The sequence below is a fragment of the Carcharhinus amblyrhynchos genome, chromosome 10, assembly GCF_965287045.1.
Source record: "Carcharhinus amblyrhynchos chromosome 10, sCarAmb.v2.hapA, whole genome shotgun sequence".
Lineage (NCBI taxonomy): Eukaryota > Metazoa > Chordata > Chondrichthyes > Carcharhiniformes > Carcharhinidae > Carcharhinus > Carcharhinus amblyrhynchos.
Genome location: NC_137333.1, coordinates 27,802,989 through 27,827,125, shown reverse-complemented (window position 1 = coordinate 27,827,125; position 24,137 = coordinate 27,802,989). Strand labels below are relative to the sequence as shown.

The 24,137-nt window shown below is 44.1% G+C and overlaps 1 protein-coding gene across 1 annotated transcript in view; it reads left to right on the top strand.

The window, feature by feature from the left end:
• Positions 1-24,137, top strand: part of abcc4 (ATP binding cassette subfamily C member 4 (PEL blood group)) — a 411,789-nt gene that overhangs the window by 49,535 nt on the left and 338,117 nt on the right. The window contains exons 3-5 of the mRNA XM_080198151.1: positions 11,721-11,841; positions 16,735-16,959; positions 22,809-22,898. Of these exons, the coding sequence (XP_080054277.1) occupies positions 11,721-11,841; positions 16,735-16,959; positions 22,809-22,898 (436 nt within the window). The remainder of the gene's footprint in view (positions 1-11,720; positions 11,842-16,734; positions 16,960-22,808; positions 22,899-24,137) is intronic.

Genomic DNA, 24,137 nt, shown 5'->3' with positions numbered 1-24,137 from the left:
CACTGCATTCCACACACTCTCCTTTCCTTCCCGCCCCCCCATGTACTCTATGAATGGTATGTTTTGTCTGTGCAGCCTGCAAGAAACAATACTTTTTACTGGATCCCAATACATGTGACGATAAATCAAATCAACTTTATATGTTACGAAACCCTGCTGATGTTCTGTGTGTGATCCAAACTGAAATACTGGTTCCCCGTAGTGCATTTTTTATGGATTTTTATGAAAATCTTTTGCGAAAAGTTAAAACCCAGATCTCTCTTTCATTAAACAACAAAATAAGAGTATTTTTTAAAGTAGAAGAAAATAATAGAACACTACAAAGACCAATCTTACACTTTAGCAAATTAACAGTAAGCACTTAGTCCCTCAAAGACTAAAAACCCAAAAGTATCTGTTGCCCTCATAATCCTAAACTCTGCTGAGACCCTCACTTCCCAAACAAGAGCAATAAACCTATTGGTCAAATCCAGCCAGTGATTGTGAGAAACGCAGCTCACAGTCAAACAATTTAGTCGAGTCAAGTTCCGAAGGAGCAAGATATTTTATTTAACATTCTTGCAAGACCGGGTGTCCAAAAAAATAGGCACACCTTACATCGAGTTTAAGCAGGGGTTTTATACTATTTTTACAAGCATATTGATCAATTACACAATACGTCGTTCTCCCCTAATTGGTGGTCCCTATCCCATTTATGTGTTGTCATTCCCCTCTTGGCTCAAGGTGCCCCTAGCCACAGGCTGTGCTGTATGTTGGCTCATGTCCCAAGCCCCTCTACTCCCCTCGAACCATATTTTCCTGTTATTGCAAGAGTGCATATTGTAGGGTTGATTCAATATCCTTACTTGATTAGTTCTCATGGGAACTCATCCGTCTTATCAAGAACTGTTAACAAGTCCAGTTCAGACCAGCTGTATTCAGTCTTCTGCTAACTTAATCACTGATGTTCTGACTATCTTAGTGGCCTTCATCCTCCTGTAGTTAGAAAATATGTTCAGCTGCAGGAACCACACATCTTGCTTACCAGTCCAGGCCCCCATACATTCCTACAGGAGGTGGTGTACATGCCTTCCTGCCCACCGCACATCTAGTGTTGTCCCTACACAATAGGCAGTTTCTTCACTGTCCTTGACTGTAGTTCTGTCTAGCCTCAGCAACTTTCATACCCTGTATTAGTGATTAAAACCACAGTTGTTCCCATAATGTGGGTTGGCAATATGCCAAATCGTAGGTTTTTGTCCTGCTTAGTTTGTTTTCATGAGATAACATTCATTCCCCCTCATCCTTGTCCCATCCTGCGTTGTTTAAACTACGTCTGTTTGCTGTTGTATAGTTACAAGATCCTAGTTCTATTTCCTCAGTCATAATTTTATGTTTACCACATTTTATATTCATCTCTGACAGTGATTACCGCATTGTACATCTTAAGCAGTCAGGACTATTGAACCTCACTATCCCTATAGTGCTGGAAGAGGCCATCTGGCCCACTAAGTTTGTACTGATGCTGTGAATGAACATCCCACCCAGATCCTCCTCTCCACTGTATCCCAGTAACGCTATACATTTACCAAGGGTAATCCACCTAACCATCTTTAGACTTGGGAATGGTCTTTGGTCCAACAAAGAAAATGATCTTTTGCACAAAACTGGCTTTTGTCTTCAGCACTTCGTCTCTAGCTGAGCTATTTCCTGAGGATGGTTGCCCCTCTCATCTGCGTTCAGCCCCTAATCTCAGGCTGAATTGGTTCCGGGAGATGGCTGTCCCTCTCTCTTTGCTTCTGCATCACCTCATCCATGTTTTAACTGCTTCCTGGTTCACAGCACTCTGATTACTTATTGTGTCAATTGCGAAGAGCACCCTGTTCCCTATTCATGCCATTTTCTTTCGTGTTGTGAGTAAAATTTGGAAGGGTATAGTCAGGGCTACCAGAAAGTTGGACTTCTGGAGAGAAAACACATTTTTTTTTACAAAATATGTTGCAGTTTGATTTTATTTGTTTAAAAAAAACATTAATTTTAATAGTATCCTACCATTTCATGACATTTCTTCTATAGCAAGTATATCCTTAGGTGAGCAGACCAAACGGTGCACACTACCCCAAGACATCCTTGCTCCTGTACTCAAATTGCTTTGCAATAAAGGGCAGTATACTATTTGCCTTCCTAACTGTTTGCTGTACCTGCATGCTTATTTTCAATGACTGGTGAACAGGGCATCCAGGTCTCTTTGCAAGTCAACATTTCCCAATCTATCACTATCTAAATAATACTCTGCAATTCTGTTTTTCCTACCAAAGTGGATAATTTCACTCTTACCCAGTTGAGATTTAATCATAGAATGCCCCAGTACAGAAAGAAGTCATCCACCCCACCTAAGCTTCCCCCCCTCTACATGCCACCCCCACAACCCTGCACACCCACCAGGGCCAATCCACCCAATCTGCATATCCTCAGACACCAGCACAGCCACTCTACCCACCTGCACACATCCAGACCATTGCAGGAAACCAGAGCACCCAGGGTAAAACAGATGGGGGAGAACATGCAAATCCCACACAGCCAGCCACCCAAGGCTGGAACTGAATCCAGACCCTGCAACCACCATGCCACCACACTGCCCTAGTGTTCCACACAAGTTTACAAAATTTCCTTACTTTTGGCCTCTATGACAATGGGGGAGATTTTGCACCCATGTTTGTCACGAGTGCAAATGGTAAAATCCCATGACAGTTGGGATGCGTGATTCTCACCAACACAATCTCTATTCCAATTTTCTGCAACCTCGCTGGTGGCATAATGAGATTCGTGTCCAGTAAGTGTGGGAACCTCATTTCAAGAAATTTTAATACATTATTAACATATTATTAAAAGGCTTTGCTTCTTGTCACATTGTCAAAGTTGACAAATATAAGAAATAAGACTATATAAGAATAGGAATCAGTCAAGGAGAGCCTGCTGGGGGAGGAAAATAAGGATTGCTCCAGGGGGGAGAGGGCAGTGGCACTGACTCTGGATCAGGCCTTCTGGGGAGCCCCAATGAGTGGGGTGGTTCTTAAGTTGGGGCGGGGGGGGTAGAGGATGCCGTGAGAGCAGGGGAGGGGCAATAGCTGAAACAGGGGAAGTGTGTTAACGTTACTGTTGTGGTAGTGGTGGAGAGAAGGGGGAAAGTCTTTCCAATACTTGTGGTGGTAGTGGTGTGGGGAGAGTGCCTCTGATATATATAGAGGGAGGGGTCACCCTGATTTTTGTGGTGGGGCATTCTCTGTCATTGAGAGGATTGTGGGAAGTACATTTTAAATGGGGATCGGGGTCTTAAAGATGGCCCCCTGATATCTGTGCAGCTGACAGCAGACTTCGTCTGGTGATGGTGCAAACCAGAGTCAGAAAATCAGGTCTGAAAACTCAGCTGTGTCTTTGGAGAGATACATGCTGATTTTCAGTTAGAACTTGACACTGACAAAGTTTGTGAAAATTCCACCCATCTGTCATGTGCAATGAGGATTATTAAGCATTAGTTTCATTGGCTGATGTAATGTCTTGGATTGTTTTCAAAAAGGAAAAGAAACAGCTTGAACTGCAAAGACAATGGGGTGATTTATTTTGGCCCTGTTCCCTCGGGTGCAAATCCTGTTATGGCTAGACCCTGTTGAGGAGCCATAACATGATTTGTACCAGTGAGTACTCATTTTGAGATTCTCCCCACCCCTGGCTAGCAAACATTTAAATATGCAGAACCTGTTTAAGCCGGATTCACCTTGTTCCTTAAATTCACCTACCCGCAGGTGCAACACGAAGCTGGCAGGAATCACTACTGGTCTTACCATGAATGAAGACCAGAGCTGATGACCATGCTGGGGAGGGGGCTAAGAGACCACTGGAGCTCGTAGGGGGGAGCACCCTAGCACTGCCAGAATGCCAGGGGCACTGCCAAGGGGCTCGGCTTAAAGGGGGCCTAAAAGAGGGCAAGGCATGAAGGGATCTTTGGTGACCTCATAGCAGAATTTTGCTCATTTGGGAGCTTTGAGAAGATGGTCTTATGTCTTTAAGTCTTGCACATCTCTTTCATGGCACAAAACACCCCAACCTGCAGAAAATTCCCTTTAGTGTCAGTTGATTGCGATTGGAATCGCCCCGATCCGGCAGGTTGGTGCACCACATTTCCTGCCGGAGACCACACTTTGGGCCATTTTGTTTGAAAATGGCTGGAAAAAAATCACCTGACCTACCAATTGACCAAGTTCTCACAGCCTCTGAAAGCAGATTACCAGGGGATATGGCTAGACAGTTCCCCGATGGTCTTCACACCTGCCATTGTTTGAACTTTCTGCAAAACCAGGTGTGAAGACCATCGGGGAACTGTCTAGCCATATTCCCCATACAGGCCCCCTCAACATTTCTCCTGGCACAGCTCGGCGTTTATTCATTCACCTAGGTAGCAAAAGTTATGGGATTATGAATCGTGATTATGAATAGCGGGGAGGTTAGCTGGGGTGTTTAGGAATGGTTTAAACTAATAAGGAGGGGGGGTGGGGATGTGGCTGGGAGAGAGTCGGGTGAAAGGAAAATTATCAGGGAGAAGGAGGTTCCGAGGGACACTCGTGGGTTGAACTGTGTCTGTTTCAATGCTAGGAGTGTGACAGGGAAAACGGATGAGCTTAGGGCCTTGATGTTTGTGAGGAAGTTAGGTGTGGTGGCTGTAACGGAGACGTGGTTACGGGAAGGGCAGGACTGGCAGCTGAATGTTCCTGGGTACAAGTGTTTTAGGTGTGACAGAGGAGGGTTGAAGAGAGGTGGAGGGGTGGCACTGTTAGTAAAGGAAAACATCACAGTAGTGCAGAGGGAGGACATTATGGAAGAGACAGGGATTGAGTCACTGTGGGTGGAGTTGAGGAATAAAAAGGGAGAGATTACGTTGCTAGGGGTGTACTATAGGCCACCCAACAGCCCGAGGTCAGTGGAGGAAGGCATTTGCAGGGGCATTTTGGACAGGTGCAGGAAGAATAGAGTGGTTGTAGTGGGTGACTTTAATCTTCCTGGAGTGAATTGGAGGGGGCCTAGAGCTGGGGGTACGGAGGGTGAGGAGTTTGTGAAATGTGTTTTGGAAGGGTCTCTAGAGCAGTATGTAACTAGCCCGACTAGGGGAGGGGCTATACTGGATTTAGTGTTGGGTAATGATCCAGGGCAGGTGGGAGAGGTAGAGGTAGGCGAACATGTGGCTAACAGTGACCACAAGTCCGTCTACTTTAGAATAAAAATGGAAAGGGACGAGTGCCGGCCGAACGGGAGTGTGCTGAACTGGGGAAAGGCGAGCTATAGCAGGATTAGGAGGGAGCTGCAGGACACTGATTGGGAGGGACTGTTAGCTGGCAAGTCCACGGTTGGCAAGTGGGAGGCTTTTAAGGGCAAAATGAAATGGTTGCAGGGGAGGTATGTTCCGGTTAAGCGGAAGGATGGGAAAGGTAGGATTAGAGAGCCGTGGATTACAGGGGGTATTGAAGACTTGGTCAGGAAGAAGAGGGAGGCGTATGTTAGGTCGAAACGACTGGGTACGGAGAGTGTGCTGGAGGAATATAGAGAGTAGGAGGGAGCTAAAAAGGGGAATTAGAAGGGCGAAGAGAGGGCATGAAATGGCTTTGGCTGGTAGGATTAAGGAAAATCCAAAGGCATTTTATTCCTATATTAGGAGCAAGAGAGTAGTTAGAGGGAAAATTGGTCCTCTTAGGGACAAAAGTGGGGAGTTATGTATTGAGTCGGAGGGAATGGGGGAGATCCTGAATGAATACTTTGCGTCGGTATTCACGAAGGAGAGGGGTTCGGAATCGTGCGGTCTCTTGGAGGGAGCTGAGGATCAGTTGCAGGAAATATCTATTACGAGGGAGGAAGTGCTAGGGCTTTTAGGTAGCGTAAGGACGGATAAAGCTCCGGGGCCTGATGGTATTTATCCCAGGCTGCTTAGGGAGGTGAAAGATGAAATTGCTGGGCCTCTGGCGCAAATCTTTGTCTCTTCTTTGAACATAGGTGAGGTCCCAGAAGACTGGAGGGTAGCAAATGTGGTACCGCTGTTCAAAAAAGGTAGTAGGGATAACCCTGGAAATTATAGACCGGTGAGTTTGACATCGGTGGTAGGGAAATTAATGGAAAAAATACTTAGGGGTAGGATGTATGAGCATTTGGAGCATTGCGATCTGATTAGGGATACGCAACATGGCTTTGTTAGAGGGAGGTCTTGCCTTACGAATCTTGTGGAATTCTTTGAGGAGGTGACAAAAACGGTTGACGATGGGAGAGCCGTTGATGTCATCTATATGGATTTCAGTAAGGCGTTTGACAAAGTCCGTCATGGTAGGCTGGTAGAAAAGGTAAAGGCGCATGGGATACGAGGTCAGGTAGCTAGGTGGATTGAGAACTGGCTGGATAATAGGAGACAGAGGGTAGTTGTGGAGGGGACCTTTTCGGGCTGGAGGCCAGCGACCAATGGTGTGCCGCAGGGCTCAGTACTGGGACCTCTCCTCTTTGTAGTATACATAAACGACTTGGAAGAGAGCGTAGGTGGTGTGATCAGCAAGTTTGCAGATGACACCAAGATGGCAGGGTTGGCGGGTACTGAAGTGGAATGTCAGGTGATACAACAGGATATAGATAGGTTGGTGCATTGGGCAGATAGGTGGCAGATGGAATTTAATCCTGACAAATGCGAGGTGATGCATTTTGGAAGGAATAATGCAGAGAGGAGCTATGTGATGAAAGGTAGACAGATTAGGAGTATAGAAATACAGAGGGACCTGGGAGTGCAGGTTCACAAATCCATGAAGGTTGTGACACAAGTGGAGAAGGTTGTTAGGAAGGCTTATGGAATGCTAGCCTTTATAGGAAGGGGTATAGAGTATAAAAGCTGCCGTCTAATGCTTCAGTTGTATAGAACGTTGGTTGGACCGCATTTGGAGTACTGCGTCCAGTTCTGGTCACCTTACTACCGGAAGGACGTGGAGTCTCTGGAAAGGGTGCAGAGGAGGTTTACCAGGATGTTGCCTGGCATGGAGGGGCTGGGTTACGAGGAAAGGTTGGAGAAACTGGGACTATTCTCCTTGGAAAGACGGAGATTGAGGGGAGACATGATAGAGGTATATAAGATACTGAAGGGAATAGATAGAGTCAATAGTGAGAGACTGCTCCCTAGACTGGGTACAAATACGAGAGGTCATGATTTAAGGGTGAGGGGGGAGAGGTATAATTTGGATGTGAGAGGAAGGTTCTTTACTCAGAGAGTTGTGGTTGTATGGAACGCGCTACCGAGTAGGGTGGTGGAGGCAGGAACGTTGGACTTGTTTAAGGTTCAGTTAGATAGATACATGAGTGAAACGAGGATGGAGGGTTATGGTAGGGGCTATTAAATAAGGTCAGAACCTCGGGAGACACCGGAAATGCAGACTTGTAAGTTAACGTTTTTGTCTTTTTATTCCGCAGGTGGAGGTCCACCTCGTTGTCAAACGAGGGACATGCACACGGTGGGTCGTGCGTGGGCTGCTCTTGGAGGTTCCGGGAGTGGCCTAGTACTTCGTGTCGATGTGTGTGCTTGATCCTGGACCAGTGGACGGGTGCCGCAACAGCTCGGTGACTAGCACTGCTGGCTGTGCAGATACATGGATTTGGGCCTGTGTCTGTGGGAGTTTGTGCATTCTCCCTGTGGTTGCGAGGGTTTCCTCCGGGCGCTCTGGTTTCCTCCCACACCCCAAAGATGTGCTCTTAGGCTGATTGGTTTTACCAAATTGACACTATTCTCCCCTGAATCTGGCTAAGTTAGGGGTTCCATTTGTAGACACGCAGGGTAGAATAGGTGTAGGGTGATGCGGCGGCGCGGGCTTGTTGGGCCGAAGGGCCTGTTTCCCGTGCTGGGTTGTTCTTTGTTCTTTGTTGTTCTTTGTAATACTTTCCCTCCCTCAGAGGATAATGAATCAAATGGGCTTTTACAACTCTTGATTTTATTGAACTTAAATTCCATCAACTGCAGTGGTAGGATTGGGAGACGTGCCCAAACCATGAACCGGCATCTCTGTTTACTAAGTCCAGTGGCATTACCATTACACCACCGTCTCCCCTATCTTGCAAAGATAATGGATTTGAATCAAATGCAGCATGAGTGCTTTGGCATCCGCTTTGGAAAAAGATGGATTACAGATTAAAAGAGATTTTTTTTCTGGAGACAATCAGCTTATATTGGCTGAGTCTGTGTGAATGTGTGTGTCTATACTTTTACTTGAGTTAGTTCAAGAGATCTTATGGTTTCATATAATTTTACGTACAGTTAAAAACATTCACTATTGAAAAATACCAAATTTTCAAAACTCAAACTCTATTATAACCAACGTCAAGAGTGAGTAAGAGAAGGATTTATTCACCCTTCCAGACTTGTGTTACAGCCGCTATTAAGCAAGCTCAGGAATGCTGTATGCTTAATTAACCATTCTCCCAACCTGTCCTACCATCTTCAATAATTTATGCAGATATATACTGGAGTCCCTCCACACCTGCCCCCCCTTTTAAAATTTTATTTTGTCTTTACGTTCTTCCTACCAGAATGAATCCCTACCCATTTGTCTACATTAAATTACATTTGCCTCTTGTTTGCCCATTCCTCCAACATGCCATTTTGAAGTTAAGCTATCCTCTCCACGATTCATAATCCCATAACTTTTACTACCTAGGTGAATGAATAAACGCCGAGCTGTGCCAGGAGAAATGTTGAGGGGGCCTGTATGGGGAAGATGTCAGGGATTCTGAGGTGTGGGGGTGCAGGGGGATGGTCTGTGGGGTTGTCCTTATAATTTTTTAAAATTAGGACACCCTTTGTTGTTGGCAGGGTGAGCTCATTGAAAGCCTGATTCACCAGTGTGACATTGTAGGACGTGCCCTTCACTTTTTTCCCCCACAAAATATCAGTGCAGTACTGCGTGCAACTTTTCTCGTCAGAACTGGCACTTCAGGAAAAAAACTGGAAACTTCTGTCCATTTCCATATGTTTTCAAAGCTCTTCTTTTCCTAAACAGTACTTGTACGTACGTATTGTTTTACAAGTGCTTTGAAATTTGTCCTCCCACTGTCTGCACAAATTACCTAAATGCTTAGTGCATAAAAATATTTAGTGAATGAACATAGTAAGTCTTGCATCGGGACCTGTGCTCCGAGTTACACCCATATACAATTACAGTGATTTTTCAGTGGAATTGGCTACTGGAGAAAGCCGCACAGTCCAAAGTAGTATGTTACAGTTATGTAATAATTCCATCAAGGCCACTCTTTCATCACCAAAAACCCTTTATTGACAACCAAAGAAAGAGCTGCACTTGTGACTTGCAGCACGTCACTTACAGTAACATTACCTGTGGACCTACAGAATACTGGTCCGGTTTGAAGCAATGGGTTTTAAACCCCGTTGTTCACTTCTCATTGGGTGCTCACTTCCCATTGGGTGATCCTTTGCTTGCTTAATAGGGAGTTTGTACACCATGAAACCCACGGGAAGATCTGTTGACAATCCCTGTGCATTTCGTGGCCATCATAATGAGAATAAGGGAAAAACCACTGTTTGAGTTTCAGTAGCCAAGTTAAACCCATAGGAAAGCTGGATAAATTGCCAACGTAACTCATCAACTGGCCACACCTCCTACAGGACAGATGGTGGCATAGTGGTAACATCACTGGACCCGTAATCCAGAGGCCCAGACCAATGCTGTGAGAACAATAGTTCAGATCCCATCACAAGAACTGGTGGAATTTGAATTCAATTAATCGCAGAATATTCACAGTGCAGAAGGTGGCCATTCAGCCCATCATGTCTGCTGCTGAAAGACCATACTATCTAGTCCCACTCCTCTGCCTTATTCCATAAACTTGCACATTGTTCCTTTCCAGATAGCAGTCCAATCCAGTTCCTTTTTTAATACCTTGATCAAATCTGCCTCTACCAACCTCTTGGGAACTTTGTTCCAGCCTCTAATCAGTCTCTGGGTGAAATGTTTTCCTTGCACAATTTTTACTACTTTTGTCAATTATTTTGAATCTGTGCCCTCTAGTTCTTGATGCTCTCTCAAGTGGGAACAGTTTCTCACCATTTGTTCACATCCCTCAGGATCCTGAATACGTATATCAGGTCTCCTCTCAGCTGCTCTTCTCAGAGGAAAACGGTTCCCAACATCTCTAATCTATCCTCGTAGCAACAGTTCTTCATTGCTGGAATTATTCTTGTGAATCCCTTATGCAGTCAGAGCTTCAGAAACTCTAATGTAGCAATATCCAGATCAATCTGTGTGTCATGGGTCAATAAGTATACCAGTGGTAGAATAAGTCGTGGCTCAAGAAATGGTAGAGAAGGGAGGATGTCAGTTTCCTGGATTAGAGAACTGTTCAAAGTGGATGGGTTGCACCTCTTCAGTGCTTAGTCTAATGCCCTCATGGGGCAATTACTAGTGTTGTGGGGGAGGGTGAAAAATAACTTGGCTTATGGACAACATCAGGATGAATCATTGAAGGGAAAGAGGTTGCACAGAGGACTGGGAGAAAAAGAACGCAAGTAAAGAATAATTCAAATATAAATGATCAGATGGGGAAGATGCAAGGTCCTCCAAGGTAGAATAAAAGCAGAGAATGCTAAAATACCTCAGACCTGGAGAGAAACACACAAACGTTGAGTCTATATGACTCCTCTTCAGAGCTGAAGAGAGGGAGAAATGTTATAGATTCTATACTGTTAAGAGGGGTGGAGCAACTGGAGCAAAATGGAAGGTCAGGGATAGGTGGGAGCTCATGAAAGATTTGACAAATATGCCATGGGCACAAGACAAAGGGGCATTAATGGTGGTGTTAAAGACTAAAGAAGGTGTTGATAGTGACAAAGATAGCGGAATGTATTAATAGCAGATGAAAGTAAAACTTAAGGACTAGTAACAGATGCCCCTTTTTCTGATGTTTTTGTGTCACAAGTAGGCTTGCATTAATACTGCAATTAAGTTACTGTGAAAATCCAAGAGTTGCCATGATCTAGAGCCTGTTCAGGTGCAATGAGGGACAATTTAGCATAGCTGTTGCACTTGTCCAGCATGTCTTTGGGATATGTGGAAGGAAACCAGAGTACCCAGAGGAAACCCATAGAGACCGGGTTTCTACAGATTTTACACAATGATCCAAGCTGGGAATTGAACCCAGGTCCCTGGGGCTGTGAGGCAGCAATGCTAACCACTGTACCATCTGTGGTTGGGATCATGCTTGCTGACTGAGCGAAGGTGTTCAGCAAAGTGGTCACCTAGTCTGAGATTAGTCTTTCTACTGTAGAAAAGACAGCGTTGGGAGCAACTAATATCGTAGAGCAAATTGAAGGAGGTGCATGTGAAATGCTGCTTCACCTGAAAGGAGTGTTTGAGGCTTTGATGGTGATCAAGAGGGAGGAGGTAAAGGGGCAAGTGTTGCACCTTCTGCAATTGCATGGGAAAGTGCTGTGGAAAGGGGATGAGGAATTGGGTTGAAGGAGGAGTGGACGAGGGTGACTTGGAGGGAACGGACACATTTTCACATCTTCTGATTCCTATGGAGTCAGTTGTTATCAGGGACCTTCAGCAAATTGTGACAGCAGCTTATACGTCGTTTTATTTTTGTGCCATAAAATTAAATTTTATATAAAATACCTGAATGATTTGAGAATTAAAGAATTATTGTTTTTTTTTGTCCAGGCACTGGGATAAAGAAGTCCAGAAAGCGAAAAACCAAGCTCGAGTCCCCCATCTTACAAAAGCCATTTTAAGATGTTTCTGGAAATCATATATTCTTTTAGGTGCATTCACATTTTTAGAGGTAATTATAATTTTTTTTGTTGAATAGCGTAGTGTAGTTATTTGTTCAGAAGTTGCACAGATGTTCTTTTGGCCTGGTTGGAAAACTAGATGTCCTGATATAAGTTCAACAACTTAAAAATTGTGAATGCCCCAAAGCAGACATGCTGATTTCCTCGTCTGATTCTGAGAGTTTTGATATTGTGGAGCGTTTATCCATACTACTTCGGTTGCTCTTCCTGTGTTAAAATGGACCAAGTTTTAATAAAGAACAAAGATCAACACAGCACGGGAAACAGGCCCAACGAGCCCGCGCTGCCATTTCAACGTTGAGTCCCCCCTCCACCCACGACCATTGCCTATGCTAATGGCATTACACATTGGAAGCCAGATTGAGGGGAGACTAATTTAGGGACAATTTGTAACACCAATCAGCCTAAGAGCACATCTTTGGGGTGTGGGAGGAAACCAGAGCACCCGGAGAAAACCCACGCAAGCATGGGGAGAATGCGCAAACTCCCGCAGACACTGGCCCAAATCCATGTATCTGCGCAGCAAACAGTGATAGTCACTGAGCTGTCATATTGCCCAGCATCCGGTCCAGTTTAAGCGTACACTAACAACGTGAAGTACTAGGCTACTCTCGAAACATCCAAGAGCAGCCCTCGTACAACCCATCGCGTGTATGCCTCTTGTTGGACGACAAGGCGGACTGAAGCGCCTGTGGATTGGAAGAGAAAAACATCAATAACATGCACATCCTTATGCAAACATTCAAGGGAATCCCCAGAAGCTCAAAAGTAAAACAAGTGAGCCAGAAAATATGTTGGAAGGTCCATAGAAATCAATTGATTCCCAGAGACGTCCCAAGGCTCCTGAACCTCATTTAAAACAGTCCCTCCATCTCCATCCTGCTCATGTGCCTATCTAAGTATCTCTTAAACAACTCCAGCGTGCCTGCCTCCACCACCTTGCTTGGCAGAGCATTCCATACCCCCACAACCCTCTGTGTGAAAAACCTCCCTCTAACATCCGAATTATACCTCACCCCCTCACCCTAAGCCCGTGGCCCCTCGTAATGTGCATTTCCAATCCAGGAAAAAGCTTACCACTGTTTACTCTATCTATACCCTTCATAATCTTATATACCTCTATTAGATCTCCCCTCAGTCTCTGTCTTTCTAGGGAAAAGAACCCCAGTTTGCCCAATCTTTCCTCATAACCCAGTCCTTCCGTACGAGGCAGCATCCTGGTAAACCTCCTCTGCACTCTCTCCAGGGTCTCTATCTCTTTTCTGGTAGTAAGGCAACCAGAACTGGACGCAGTACTCCAAATGCGGCCTAACCAATGTTCTATACAACTGCAACATTAGACTCCAGCTCTTGTACTGTATACCCCTTCCTATAAAGGCTAACATACCATAAGCTTTCTTCACAACCTTCTCCACCTGTACTGCTACCTTCAAAGACTTGTGCACTTGCACCCCCCAGTCCCTCTGCGTTTCTATACTCTTAATGGAACATAGAACATTACACCGCAGTACAGGCCCTTCGGCCCTTGATGTTGCGCCGACCAGTGGAACCAATCTAATGACCCTCTAACCTAAACTATTCCAATGTTATCCATATGCCTATCCACTGATCATTTGAATGCCCTTAAAGTTGGCGAGTCCACAACTGCAAGCAGGGCATTCCTCGCCCTTACTACCCTCTGAGTAAAGAACCTACCTCTGACATCCGTCCTATAACTACCACCCCTTAATTTAGAGCTATGTCCCCTCATGTTAGCCATCACCATCCGAGGAAAAAGGCTCTCACTGTTCACCCTATCTAACGCTCTGACCATCTTGTATGCCTCAATTATGTCTCGTAACCTTCTCCTCTCTAACGAAAATAACCTCAAGTCCCTCAGTCTTTCCTCATAAGACCTTCCCACCATACCAGGCAACATCCTGATAAACCTCCTCTGCACCCTTTCCAATGCCTCCACGTCTTTCTTATAATGCGGCGACCAGAACTGTACGCAATACTCCAAGTGTGGCCGCACCAGAGTTTTGTACAGTTGCAACATGACCTCACAGTTCCAAAATTCAATCCCTCTACCAATAAAAGCTAACACACCATACGCCTTCTTAACAACCTTATCAACCTGGGTGCCAACTTTCATGGAGCTATGCACCTGTACACCGAGATCTCTCTGCTCGTCAACACTACTAAGAGGCCTTCCATTAGCCCTATGTTCTGTATCCCTGTTACTCTTACCAAAGCATTCACCTCACACTTTCCTATATTAAACTGCATTTGCCACCTCTCGGCCCAGCTCTGCAGCTTATCTATGTCCCTCTGCAAACTGTAACATCCATCCTCACTGTCTACAACTCCTCTGACTTTGGTGTCGTCAGCAAATTTACCAGCCCATCCTTCTACACCCTCATCTAGGTAATTTATAAAAATGACAAACAGCAGTGGCCCCAAAACAGATCCTTGAGGTACACCACTTGTAACTGAACTCCAGGTTGAATATTTCCCATCAACCACCACCCTCTGTCTTCTATCAGCTAGCCGATTCCTGATCCAAACTGCTAAATCACCCTCAATCCCATGCATCTGCATTTTCTGTAGTAGCCTACCATGGGGAACCTTATCAAATGCTTTGCTAAAATCCATATACACCATGTCAACTGCCTTACGCTTATCCACCTCTTTGGTCACCTTTTCAAAAAACTCGATAAGGTTTGTTAGGCACGACTTACCCTTCACAAAACCGTGTTGATTATTCCTAATCAATTTATTTCCCCCTAGATGATTATAAATCCTATCCCTTATAATTCTTTCCAAAACTTTGTCCACAACAGAAGTAAGGCTCACTGGTCTATAATTCCCAGGATGGTCTCTACTCCCCTTCTTGAACAAGGGGACAACATTTGCTATCCTCCAGTCTTCCGGCGCGATACCTGTAGCCAATGGCAACATGAAGATCAAAGCCAAGGGCTCTGCAATCTCCTCCCTAGCCTCCCAGAGTATCCTAGGGTAAATCCCATCTGGCCCAGGGGACTTATCTATTTTCATACTCTCAAGAATTACTAACATCTCCTCCTTATGTATCTCAATCCTGTCTAGTCTACAACCTGGTATCGCAGTATTCTCCTCAACTACACTGACTTTTTCCTGCGTGAATAATGACGAAAAATACACATTCAGTGCCTCTCCGATCTCTTCAGGCTCCAAGCAGAACTTCCCACTGCTGCCTCTGACTGGCCCTAATCTTGCCCTAACCAATCTTTTATTCTTGACATACCTATAGAAAGCTTTAGTGTTCTTCTTGATCCTATCCGCCAAAGTCTTCTCATGTCCTCTTCTCGCTCTTCTTAACTCTCTCTTTAGCTCCTTCCTGGCTAATTTATAACTCTCCAGTGCTCTAACCGAGCCTTCAGTAGCCTCGGATAAATGCCATCAGGCCCCATAGCAGCATTTGGTGAAGAAGCAAGCTGATAATTTCAAATCTAAGTCACTTCCAGTTTTCCTTTCTTGCTTGTTTCAATTCCCCTGAAACATTACTCAACATTTTTCTATGCTGTACATTCTATTTGGCAGTACAGCATTACGCTGGTGCTATGCTCCACACAAGCATAATTATTTAAATCCTCATGTCCAATTTAGCTATTATTTTGTTTCACTTTATTTAATTTATACCCATTTTTGACTTTTAGTAACAATGAGAACGGACACAGGGCAGACACGAAGTTGACCAGAATAACAGAGACGATGGGTGAATTAGGAAGTAGTTAGCAGATACTTAGAAGGTGCTAAGAGAATTGAAAACTGAGGCAGTTGAGGAGATCCACAGCCTTGAGATTACGAGAAAGAATTTCTTAAAGTGGACCTTCATGTGCTTTGGCCAGTCCTACTTTCTACATATTGAAAAGGGGGAAGCCATCATCTTTAGTGTATCCTTTACAATGAGCAGCTAAGTAGGGTTCAGAGCCGAGATCCCTGCCTCTCCAGTTCTTCCCCCTCCAGTTTTCTTCTCCAGGTGTATAAGCGAAGCATTGGAGGAGCTTTCCTTAATATGGCAGTCGTATTGATGACTTTAGTGGACTTAAGTTTTGCAAGCTTGTTGCAGGGAAAAGTAGTGTTTAGTACTAGTGATTAAGGAACTGAACGTTTTTGGGATCATCTTTAACATTGAAGAAGGTGAGGCAGTTGTGATTAAAGGAAAAAGGTGAGGAATGGTAATTAATGGGAAAATGATGCTTGGTGAAGATATCATTCACACAGAGACTATGGGCATGATTCTGGCACCCACTTGCCCCCTGTGGTCAGAAATCTGTCTGCATGTCACTGTTGGGGCAATCTGACATGTTCATTGTCCTGTTGTGAGCAGTTGCGTTCTCATTGCTGGCTCAAAAAAAATTGAAGACTCTTGAAGAAAGAGTCCATGCTGTGAGAGTCCAGTTGATCCTCTTGACAAAATTTAGACCCTTCCCTTGTGCATTCTATTAAAATAGAATTGTTTTAGGAAATGTTTCATTTATTCATTTTTAGGTGCAAGGGAAGAGGATGCTAATGAAGGAAAGTTTATTCCATAGAAAAATGAATCTCTGTAGTTCTAAAATGTTTTCTTCCAGGTACAAGCACCGATGGGGATTGAGGAAGTGCAAGAAAAAGGTTTTGAAATATGTTGTCTGAAATTTACCACTAGTGGATTCAACATGACAAATAATGTTCATTGTCAAACAAAACAGATCAATGATGCTGACAGTACTTATCTGAATCAGAAGTAATTCTATATTGTTTTGTCTTCAGATTTAAACAGTAACTGTTGAATTTTTCTCAACTGTAATAACAGCCCTTTGATTTTAATCCCAAAATTTGAGTTTATCACATTACTGTTAATTTGATCTTTTTCCTTTTAGGAAATCATAAGAATCGCTCAACCTATTATGTTGGGAAAAATTATTAATTATTTTGAAAACTACAATCCTGAAGATACAGAGGCTTACAAAGTTGCCTTTGGCTATGCTGCTGGTATATCACTTTGTACACTATTTCTGGCAATCCTACATCATCTATATTTCTTTCACGTGCAAAGGAGTGGAATGAAACTAAGAGTAGCAATGTGTCATATGATTTACAGAAAGGTAAGAATTTCATTGCTTTTAATAATTGGCAATGTTTTTGGAGGTGTAACGCTTAGAAGTGTTGAATGTTTGATCTATTTATATAATAGGGATGGAAGTATACTGTTTTGCGAACCACATTAATGTAATTATGTGGTTATGGAGGGGTGCTGCCTCTTTTTCCCTCCCTGGCTCAGATACCTTTAAGAAATCTCACAACATCAGGTTAAAGTTCAACAGGTTTATTGGGCAGCACTGGCTTTTGGAGCCTCAAGCTCCTTCATCAGGTGAGTGAGGACTTATGTTCACAAACAGGACATATAAAGGCAAACTCAATTTACAAGATAATGGTTGGAATGCGAATCAAGTCTTAAAGTTACAGACAGCGTGAGTGGAGAGAGGGCCAAGCACAGATTAAAGAGGTGCCACAGCGAAAAACCGCACTGACCTCCTCAGAAGACAAACATGGGATGCAGCAGACAGAGTACTCTTCATCATCCAGTATTTCCTTGGAGCAGAGAAGCTACGACATCTTAAACATGTCATTGATGAAGACGAACATCTCACCATGGCCATCCCCACCCCCCCCACTTCTTGCCTTCAAACAACTGCATAACCTCAAACAGACTATTGTCCGCAGCAAACTACCCAGCCTTTAGGAGAACAGGGACCATGACACCACACCAACCTTACCACAGCAACCTCTGCAAGACGTGCCGGATCATCGACATTGCTGCCATCGTCTCACGTGAGAACATCATCCACCAGGTACACAGTACCTACTCTTGCAACTCAGCCAATATTGTCTACTTCGTACGCTGCAGGAAAGGATGTTCCAAGGCCTGGTACATTGGGGAGCCTATGCATATGCTTGGACAACGAATGAATGAACACCGCTCGACAATCACCAGGCAGGAGTGTTACCTTCCAGTCAGGAAACACTTCAGCAGTTATGGGCATTCAACCTCTGATCTTCGGGTAAGCATTCTCCAAGGCAGCCTTCACGACACACGACAATGCAGAGTCACTGGGCAGAAACTGATAGCCAAGTTCTGCACACATGAGGACAGCCTCAACCAGGATCTTCGGTTCATGTTACACTATCTGTAACCCCCACAACTTGCAAAATCTCACTAACTGTCCTGGCTGGAGACAATACACACCTCTTTAACCTGTGCTTGGCCTATCTCCACTCACACTGTCTGTACCTTTTTAAGACTTGGTTACCTGTAAAGACTCACATTTCAACCATTATCTTGTAAATTGATTTTGTGTCATTATATGCCCTGTTCGTGAACACAACTCCTCACTTATCTGATGAAGAAGCTTGAGAATCTGAAAGCTAGTGCTGCCAAATAAACTTGTTGGACTTTAACTTAGTGTTGTGAGACTTCTTGTTGTGCTTACCCCAGTCCAATGCTGGCATTTCCACATTATCATAAACTTTTGGCAGATGCTCAAAGTATGGCAGAGGCACCTACCATTTGCAAGCAAATAAGGGAGTCTTGCTCGAACCACTAAAAGTTTCCCAATAGCTGTGGTGGAGGTTCCCAAGGTGTATAGTCCTAGAATAAGTGATAGTATTGCTAACCTGTGTCTGTTGTTTTAAAGGAGTTTTCTTGTGTTGGTTAATCCGTGGAAATGTTTTTGTTGTTCCTGGATTTTCACAAAAAGCATGATGGTAGTATTACAATTTTTTTATTTTATCCAGCTCCTCACAGACCGTGTGGTTCGGTTGGAGCAGCAGCTGGACACACTGCAGAGCATAAAGGGGGCAGAGTGTGATAGACACTAGCTTCAGGGAGGTGGTCACACTACAGGTCCAGACAGGTAGATGGATGATGGATGAACCAGGTGAAGCAGGCAGGTAAGGCAGGGGTCTCCTGTGGCTATTCCCCCCTCAAACAGGTACACCATTTTGTTTACTGTTGGAGGAATAGCCTCTCGGGAAATACCAGCAGCAGCCAGATGTGTGGCACCACAACTGGTTCTGCTATAGGCAGGGCCAGGCTAAGTCCAAGTGAGTGATAGTAGTAGGAGACTGTATAGTCAGGGGCAGAGACAGGCATTTCTGTGGCCACGAATGAGACTCTAGGATGGTGTGTTGCCTCCCTGGTGCCAGGGTCCTGGATGTCTGAGTGGGTACAGGGCAGAAGGATAACCAGACAGATGTCTTTGTTCACATTGGCACTAATGACACAGGCAGGAAGAGGCCCTGTGAAGACAATTCAGGGAGCTAAGTAGAGAGTTAAAAAGCAGGACCTCTAGGTAGTAATCTCAGGATTATGCCCTGGGCCACCTGCTAGTGAAGATTGGAACAGGGAGATAGTACAGCTGAACATGTGGCTAAAGAGCTGGTGTAGGAGGGAGGGCATTTGATACATGATCAGATATCTTTTGGGGAAGGTGTGACCTGTACAAGGAGGACGGGTTGCACTTGAACTGAAGGGGCACCAATATCCTGGGCAGGAGGTTTGGTAGTGCTGTCCGGGAGGGCTTAAACTAGTATGGCACTGGGGTGGGAACCAGAACAGCAGGCCAGTAATTGTAGGGACTGGAGAAAAAAATGAGACTGAAATAAACATAGGGCAGAATAAGAGCAGGCAGAGGGAAGCTGTGGGGCTCAGAGAGACTGGAGGTTTGGAGTGAGTTTGCTTCAATGCAAGAAGTATAATAGGTAAAATGGATGAACTGAGAGCCTGGATTACTGCATGAGATTATGATATTGCAATTACAGAGGCATGGTTAAAGGAGGGACAGGACTGGCAGCTTAACATTCAGGGCTATTGTTTTAAATGATACAGAAGGGGAAACAAAGGGGTGGGAGGGTTGCATTGCTGATTAGGAAGCACGCCACAGCTGTGTTGCAGGAGGACTCATTGGAGAAAACTTTTAGTGAGACATTATGGTGGAGCTCAGGAATAGATATCACAATGTTGGGAGTGTATCATAGACCACCCAGCAGCATGTAGGGGACAGAGGTGCAGTTGCATAGTCAGATGCTGAAAAGGTGTGGAAAAAGCAAGATAGTTATGTGGGTGACTTGAACTTTTCCCATATTGACTCGGACTTCCCCCATATTGACTCGGACTTCCTTACGGTCAGGGGCTTCGATGGAGAGCAATTTGTTAGGTGTGTCCAGGAGGGCTGTTTAATACAGTATGTTGATGACCAGCCGGGGAGGGGGCCATACGAGACTTGGTACTGGGGAATGAGCCAGGCCGGGTGACTCATGTTTCAAATGGGGGAGTATTTTGGGCTTAGCGACCATAATTCTGCAAGACTTTGGGCAGTCATGGATAAGGGCAAGACTAGTTCTTGGATGAGGGAGTTTAATTGGGTGAAGGCCAAGTTAAGCAGGAACTGGGGAATGTGGATTGGGAGTGGCTATTTGAGGGCAAATCCACGTCTGGCATGTAAAGGGCTTTTTAAGGCAGGACAGGCATTTCCCTGCAAAAATGAAGGATAGAAGTGGCAGGATGATGGATCCACGGGAACCATGGATGATAAGGGAAATTGTAAGCGTAGCCAAAAGGAAAAAGGAAGCATTTGTTAGAACTAGGCATCTAAAAACTGACAAAGCCCTTGAGGAGAATAGTGAAAGTAGGAAGGAACTTAAAACCTGGAATTAGGGGGGCTAAAAAGGGGCCATGAAATGTTTTTAGCATACAAGGTCAAGGAGAATCCCAAGGCATTTTTGCATAGATTAAGAGCAAAAAGGTGGTAAAAGAAAGTCAGCCCACTCAGAGACAATAAAGGGAAGTTGTGCATGGAGTCACAGTGGGTGAGATCCTTAATGAGTGTTTTGTATTGGTATTCACCAAGGCGAAGGACATGATGGATGTCGAAGTCAGGGATAAGTATGTGAATGCTCTAGAGAATGTTAATATCGAAGAAGGAAGTGTTGAGTATCCTAAATTGCATTAAGGTAGACAAGTCCCTGGGGCCAGATGGTATGTATCCCAGGTTACTGCAGGAGGCAAGGGAAGAAATAGCTGGGGCCTTAACAGTTATCTTCATATCCTCTTTGACCACAGGCAAAGTTCCAGAGGGCTGGAGAATAGCCAATGTTGTTCCCTTGTTTAAGAAAAGCAGGGATAATCTGGCAAATTATAGGCTGTTGAGCCTGACAGTGTTGGGGAAGCTTTTGGAAAAGATACAGAGGGACAGGGTATATGCACATTTGGAACAAAATTGACTAGTTAGTAAGAGGCAGCATGGTTTTGTACAGGGAAGGTTTTTTGAAGAGGTGATAGAGATTATTGAGGTAACGGCTATGGATGTAGTTTTATGGTCCTTAAGGCATTTGACAAGGTCCCACATGGCAGACTGGTACAAAAACTAAAATCACATGGGATTCAGGATGGGATGACTAAATGGATACAGAACCAGCTTGGTTATGGGAAATAGTGAGTAGTGGTGGAGGGATGTTTTTCAGAATGGAGATCTGTGGCGAGTGATGATCTGCAGGGATCAGTGCTGGGACCCCTGTTGTTTGTAGATTATATAAATGATCTGGAGGAAAATATGGAGGGGCCTGATTAGTAAGTGTGTGGTATGGAGTTGCTAATAGTGCCAGGGATTGTCAGAGGAAACAACAGAATATAGATAGATCAGAGATTTGGGCACAGAAATGGCAGATGGCGTTTAATCCAGACAAATGCGAGGTAATCATTTTTGAGGATCAAATTTAGTTGTGAATTATAGTCTAAATGGCAGAACCCTTAGGAACATTAACATAGCGAGATCTGGGAATGCAGATCCACAATTCCCTAAAAGTGGCAACACGGGTGGCTAAGGTGATTAAGAAAGCATATGGCATGCTTGCCTTTGTCAGCAAGGGCATTGAGTTCAAGAGTTGGGAAATCATGTTATGCTGTATAAAATCTCGGTTAGGCTGCATTTGGAGTATTGCGTGCAGTTCTGATTACCACACTACCAGACGGATGTTGAAGCTTTGGAGAGAGTGCAAAGATTCACCAGGGTGTTGTCTGGTCTCAAGGGTGTTGGTTATGAGGAGCGATTGGATAAAGTAGGATTATTTTCACTGTAAAGACAGAACCTGAGAGAAGTCTGCAAAATTGAGAGGCATAGATAGGGTGGATAGTCAGAGGCTTTTTCCAAGGGTGTAAGTGTCAATTACAAGGGGGCACAGGTTCAAGGTGAAAGGGGGAAAGCTCAAGGGAGATGTGCGGGGGAAGTTTTTTCCACAGAATGGGTGGGTGCAGTACCAGAGGTGGTGGTGGAAACAGGTACATTAGCAACATTTAAGAGGCATCTGGATGGGTATATGACTGAGGAGGAAGGAGAGGTTTACAGACTGAGTCAGGGCAAAAAGTTTTTCTTTAGTTTAGTCAGGGCATCATGATCAGCACGGTATTGGAGGACCTGTTCTTGTGTTGTACTTCTCCTTGTTTTTTGTATCCCTCTGATAACCTGCGCATACAATAGGAACATCTGGAAGAATCTACGTGAGGATAGGAAGCTAGAAACCTCATGTGCAAAATTTATGTTTGAAGTTACATTTTTCAAAATTTTAATTAACAAGTTCATAGTTTCTAATACTTATGAGTTCAATTCTTGAGGTGATTGTGGAGCCCTGTCTGGTTAAAAAGTTACTATATATTACAGGTAGAAAAATGTTTAAATCTCTCTTCTGTGCAGTCATGTAAATCATAATTTTTTTATCTGATGGCTTTCAATTACACTGCATGGGAGTAGATCTTACAAATAACAATGGAAACCAAAATAAGTACAGTACATCCGGCTGGAAATGTAAGTTGTGAATGCAATTAAGTAACAAAACAACGTTTGATATTTACGAATGTCCTGTTGACATTAATTTAGAATAATATCATTGTGTATTTCAGGCACTTCGTCTCAGCAATGTTGCACTGGCAAAAACAACGACTGGTCAGATAGTAAATCTGTTATCCAATGATGTAAACAAGTTTGATCAGGTAATTAGTACTGTATGTAATTATTGGGAGGGGGCTGTGAGAGATGAAGAACGTCATAATTCATCACCATTTTCTCCCTGTAAAATAAGACAAACTAAATTGGTGACTCATGCAACATGTTCCTCAACAGTAATTTGTAAAATAAAGACCTGAATCTTATATGCTGAGCACATTACTACCATTACTACTGAAGAGATAGGAGAGGCACTAAATGAATATTTTTCGTCAGTATTCATGCAGGAGAAAGTCAATGTAGTCAAGGAGAATACTGAGATACAGGCTTTTAGACTAGATGGGATTGAGGTACATAAGGAGGAGGTGTTAGCAATTCTTGAGAGTATGAAAATAGATAAGTTCCCTGGGCCGGATGGGATTTACCCTAGGATACTCTGGGAGGCTAAGGAGGAGATTGCAGAGCCATTGACTTTGATCTTCATGTTGCCATTGGCTACAGGTATCGCGCCGGAAGACTGGAGGATAGCAAATGTTGTCCCCTTGTTCAAGAAGGGGAGTAGAGACCATCCTGGGAATTATAGACCAGTGAGCCTTACTTCTGTTGTGGACAAAGTTTTGGAAAGAATTATAAAGGATAGGATTTATAATCATCTAGGGGGAAATAAATTGATTAGGGATTGTTAACACAGTTTTGTGAAGGGTAGGTTGTGTCTCACAAACCTTATCGAGTTTTTTGAAAAGGTGACCAAAGAGGTGGATAAGCGTAAGGCAGTTGACGTGGTGTATATGGATTTTAGCAAAGCATTTGATAAGGTTCCCCATGGTAGGTTACTGCAGAAAATGCAGATGCATGGGAATGAGGGTGATTTAGCAGTTTGGATCAGGAATCGGCTAGCTGATAGAAGACAGAGGGTGGTGGTTGATGGGAAATATTCAACCTGGAGTTCAGTTACAAGTGGTGTACCTCAAGCATCTGTTTTGGGGCCACTGCTGTTTGTCATTTTTATAAATGACCTAGATGAGGGTGTAGAAGGACGGGTTAGTAAATTTGCTGACGACGCCAAATTCGGAGGAGTTGTAGACAGTGAGGATGGATGTTACGGTTTGCAGAGGGACATAGATAAGCTGCAGAGCTGGGCCGAGAGGTGGCAAATGGAGTTTAATGCAGAAAAGTGTGAGGTGATTCACTTTGGTAAGAGTAACAGGAGTACAGAATATAGGGCTAATGGAAGGACTCTTAGTAGTGTTGACGAGCAGAGAGATCTTGGTGTACATGTGCATAGC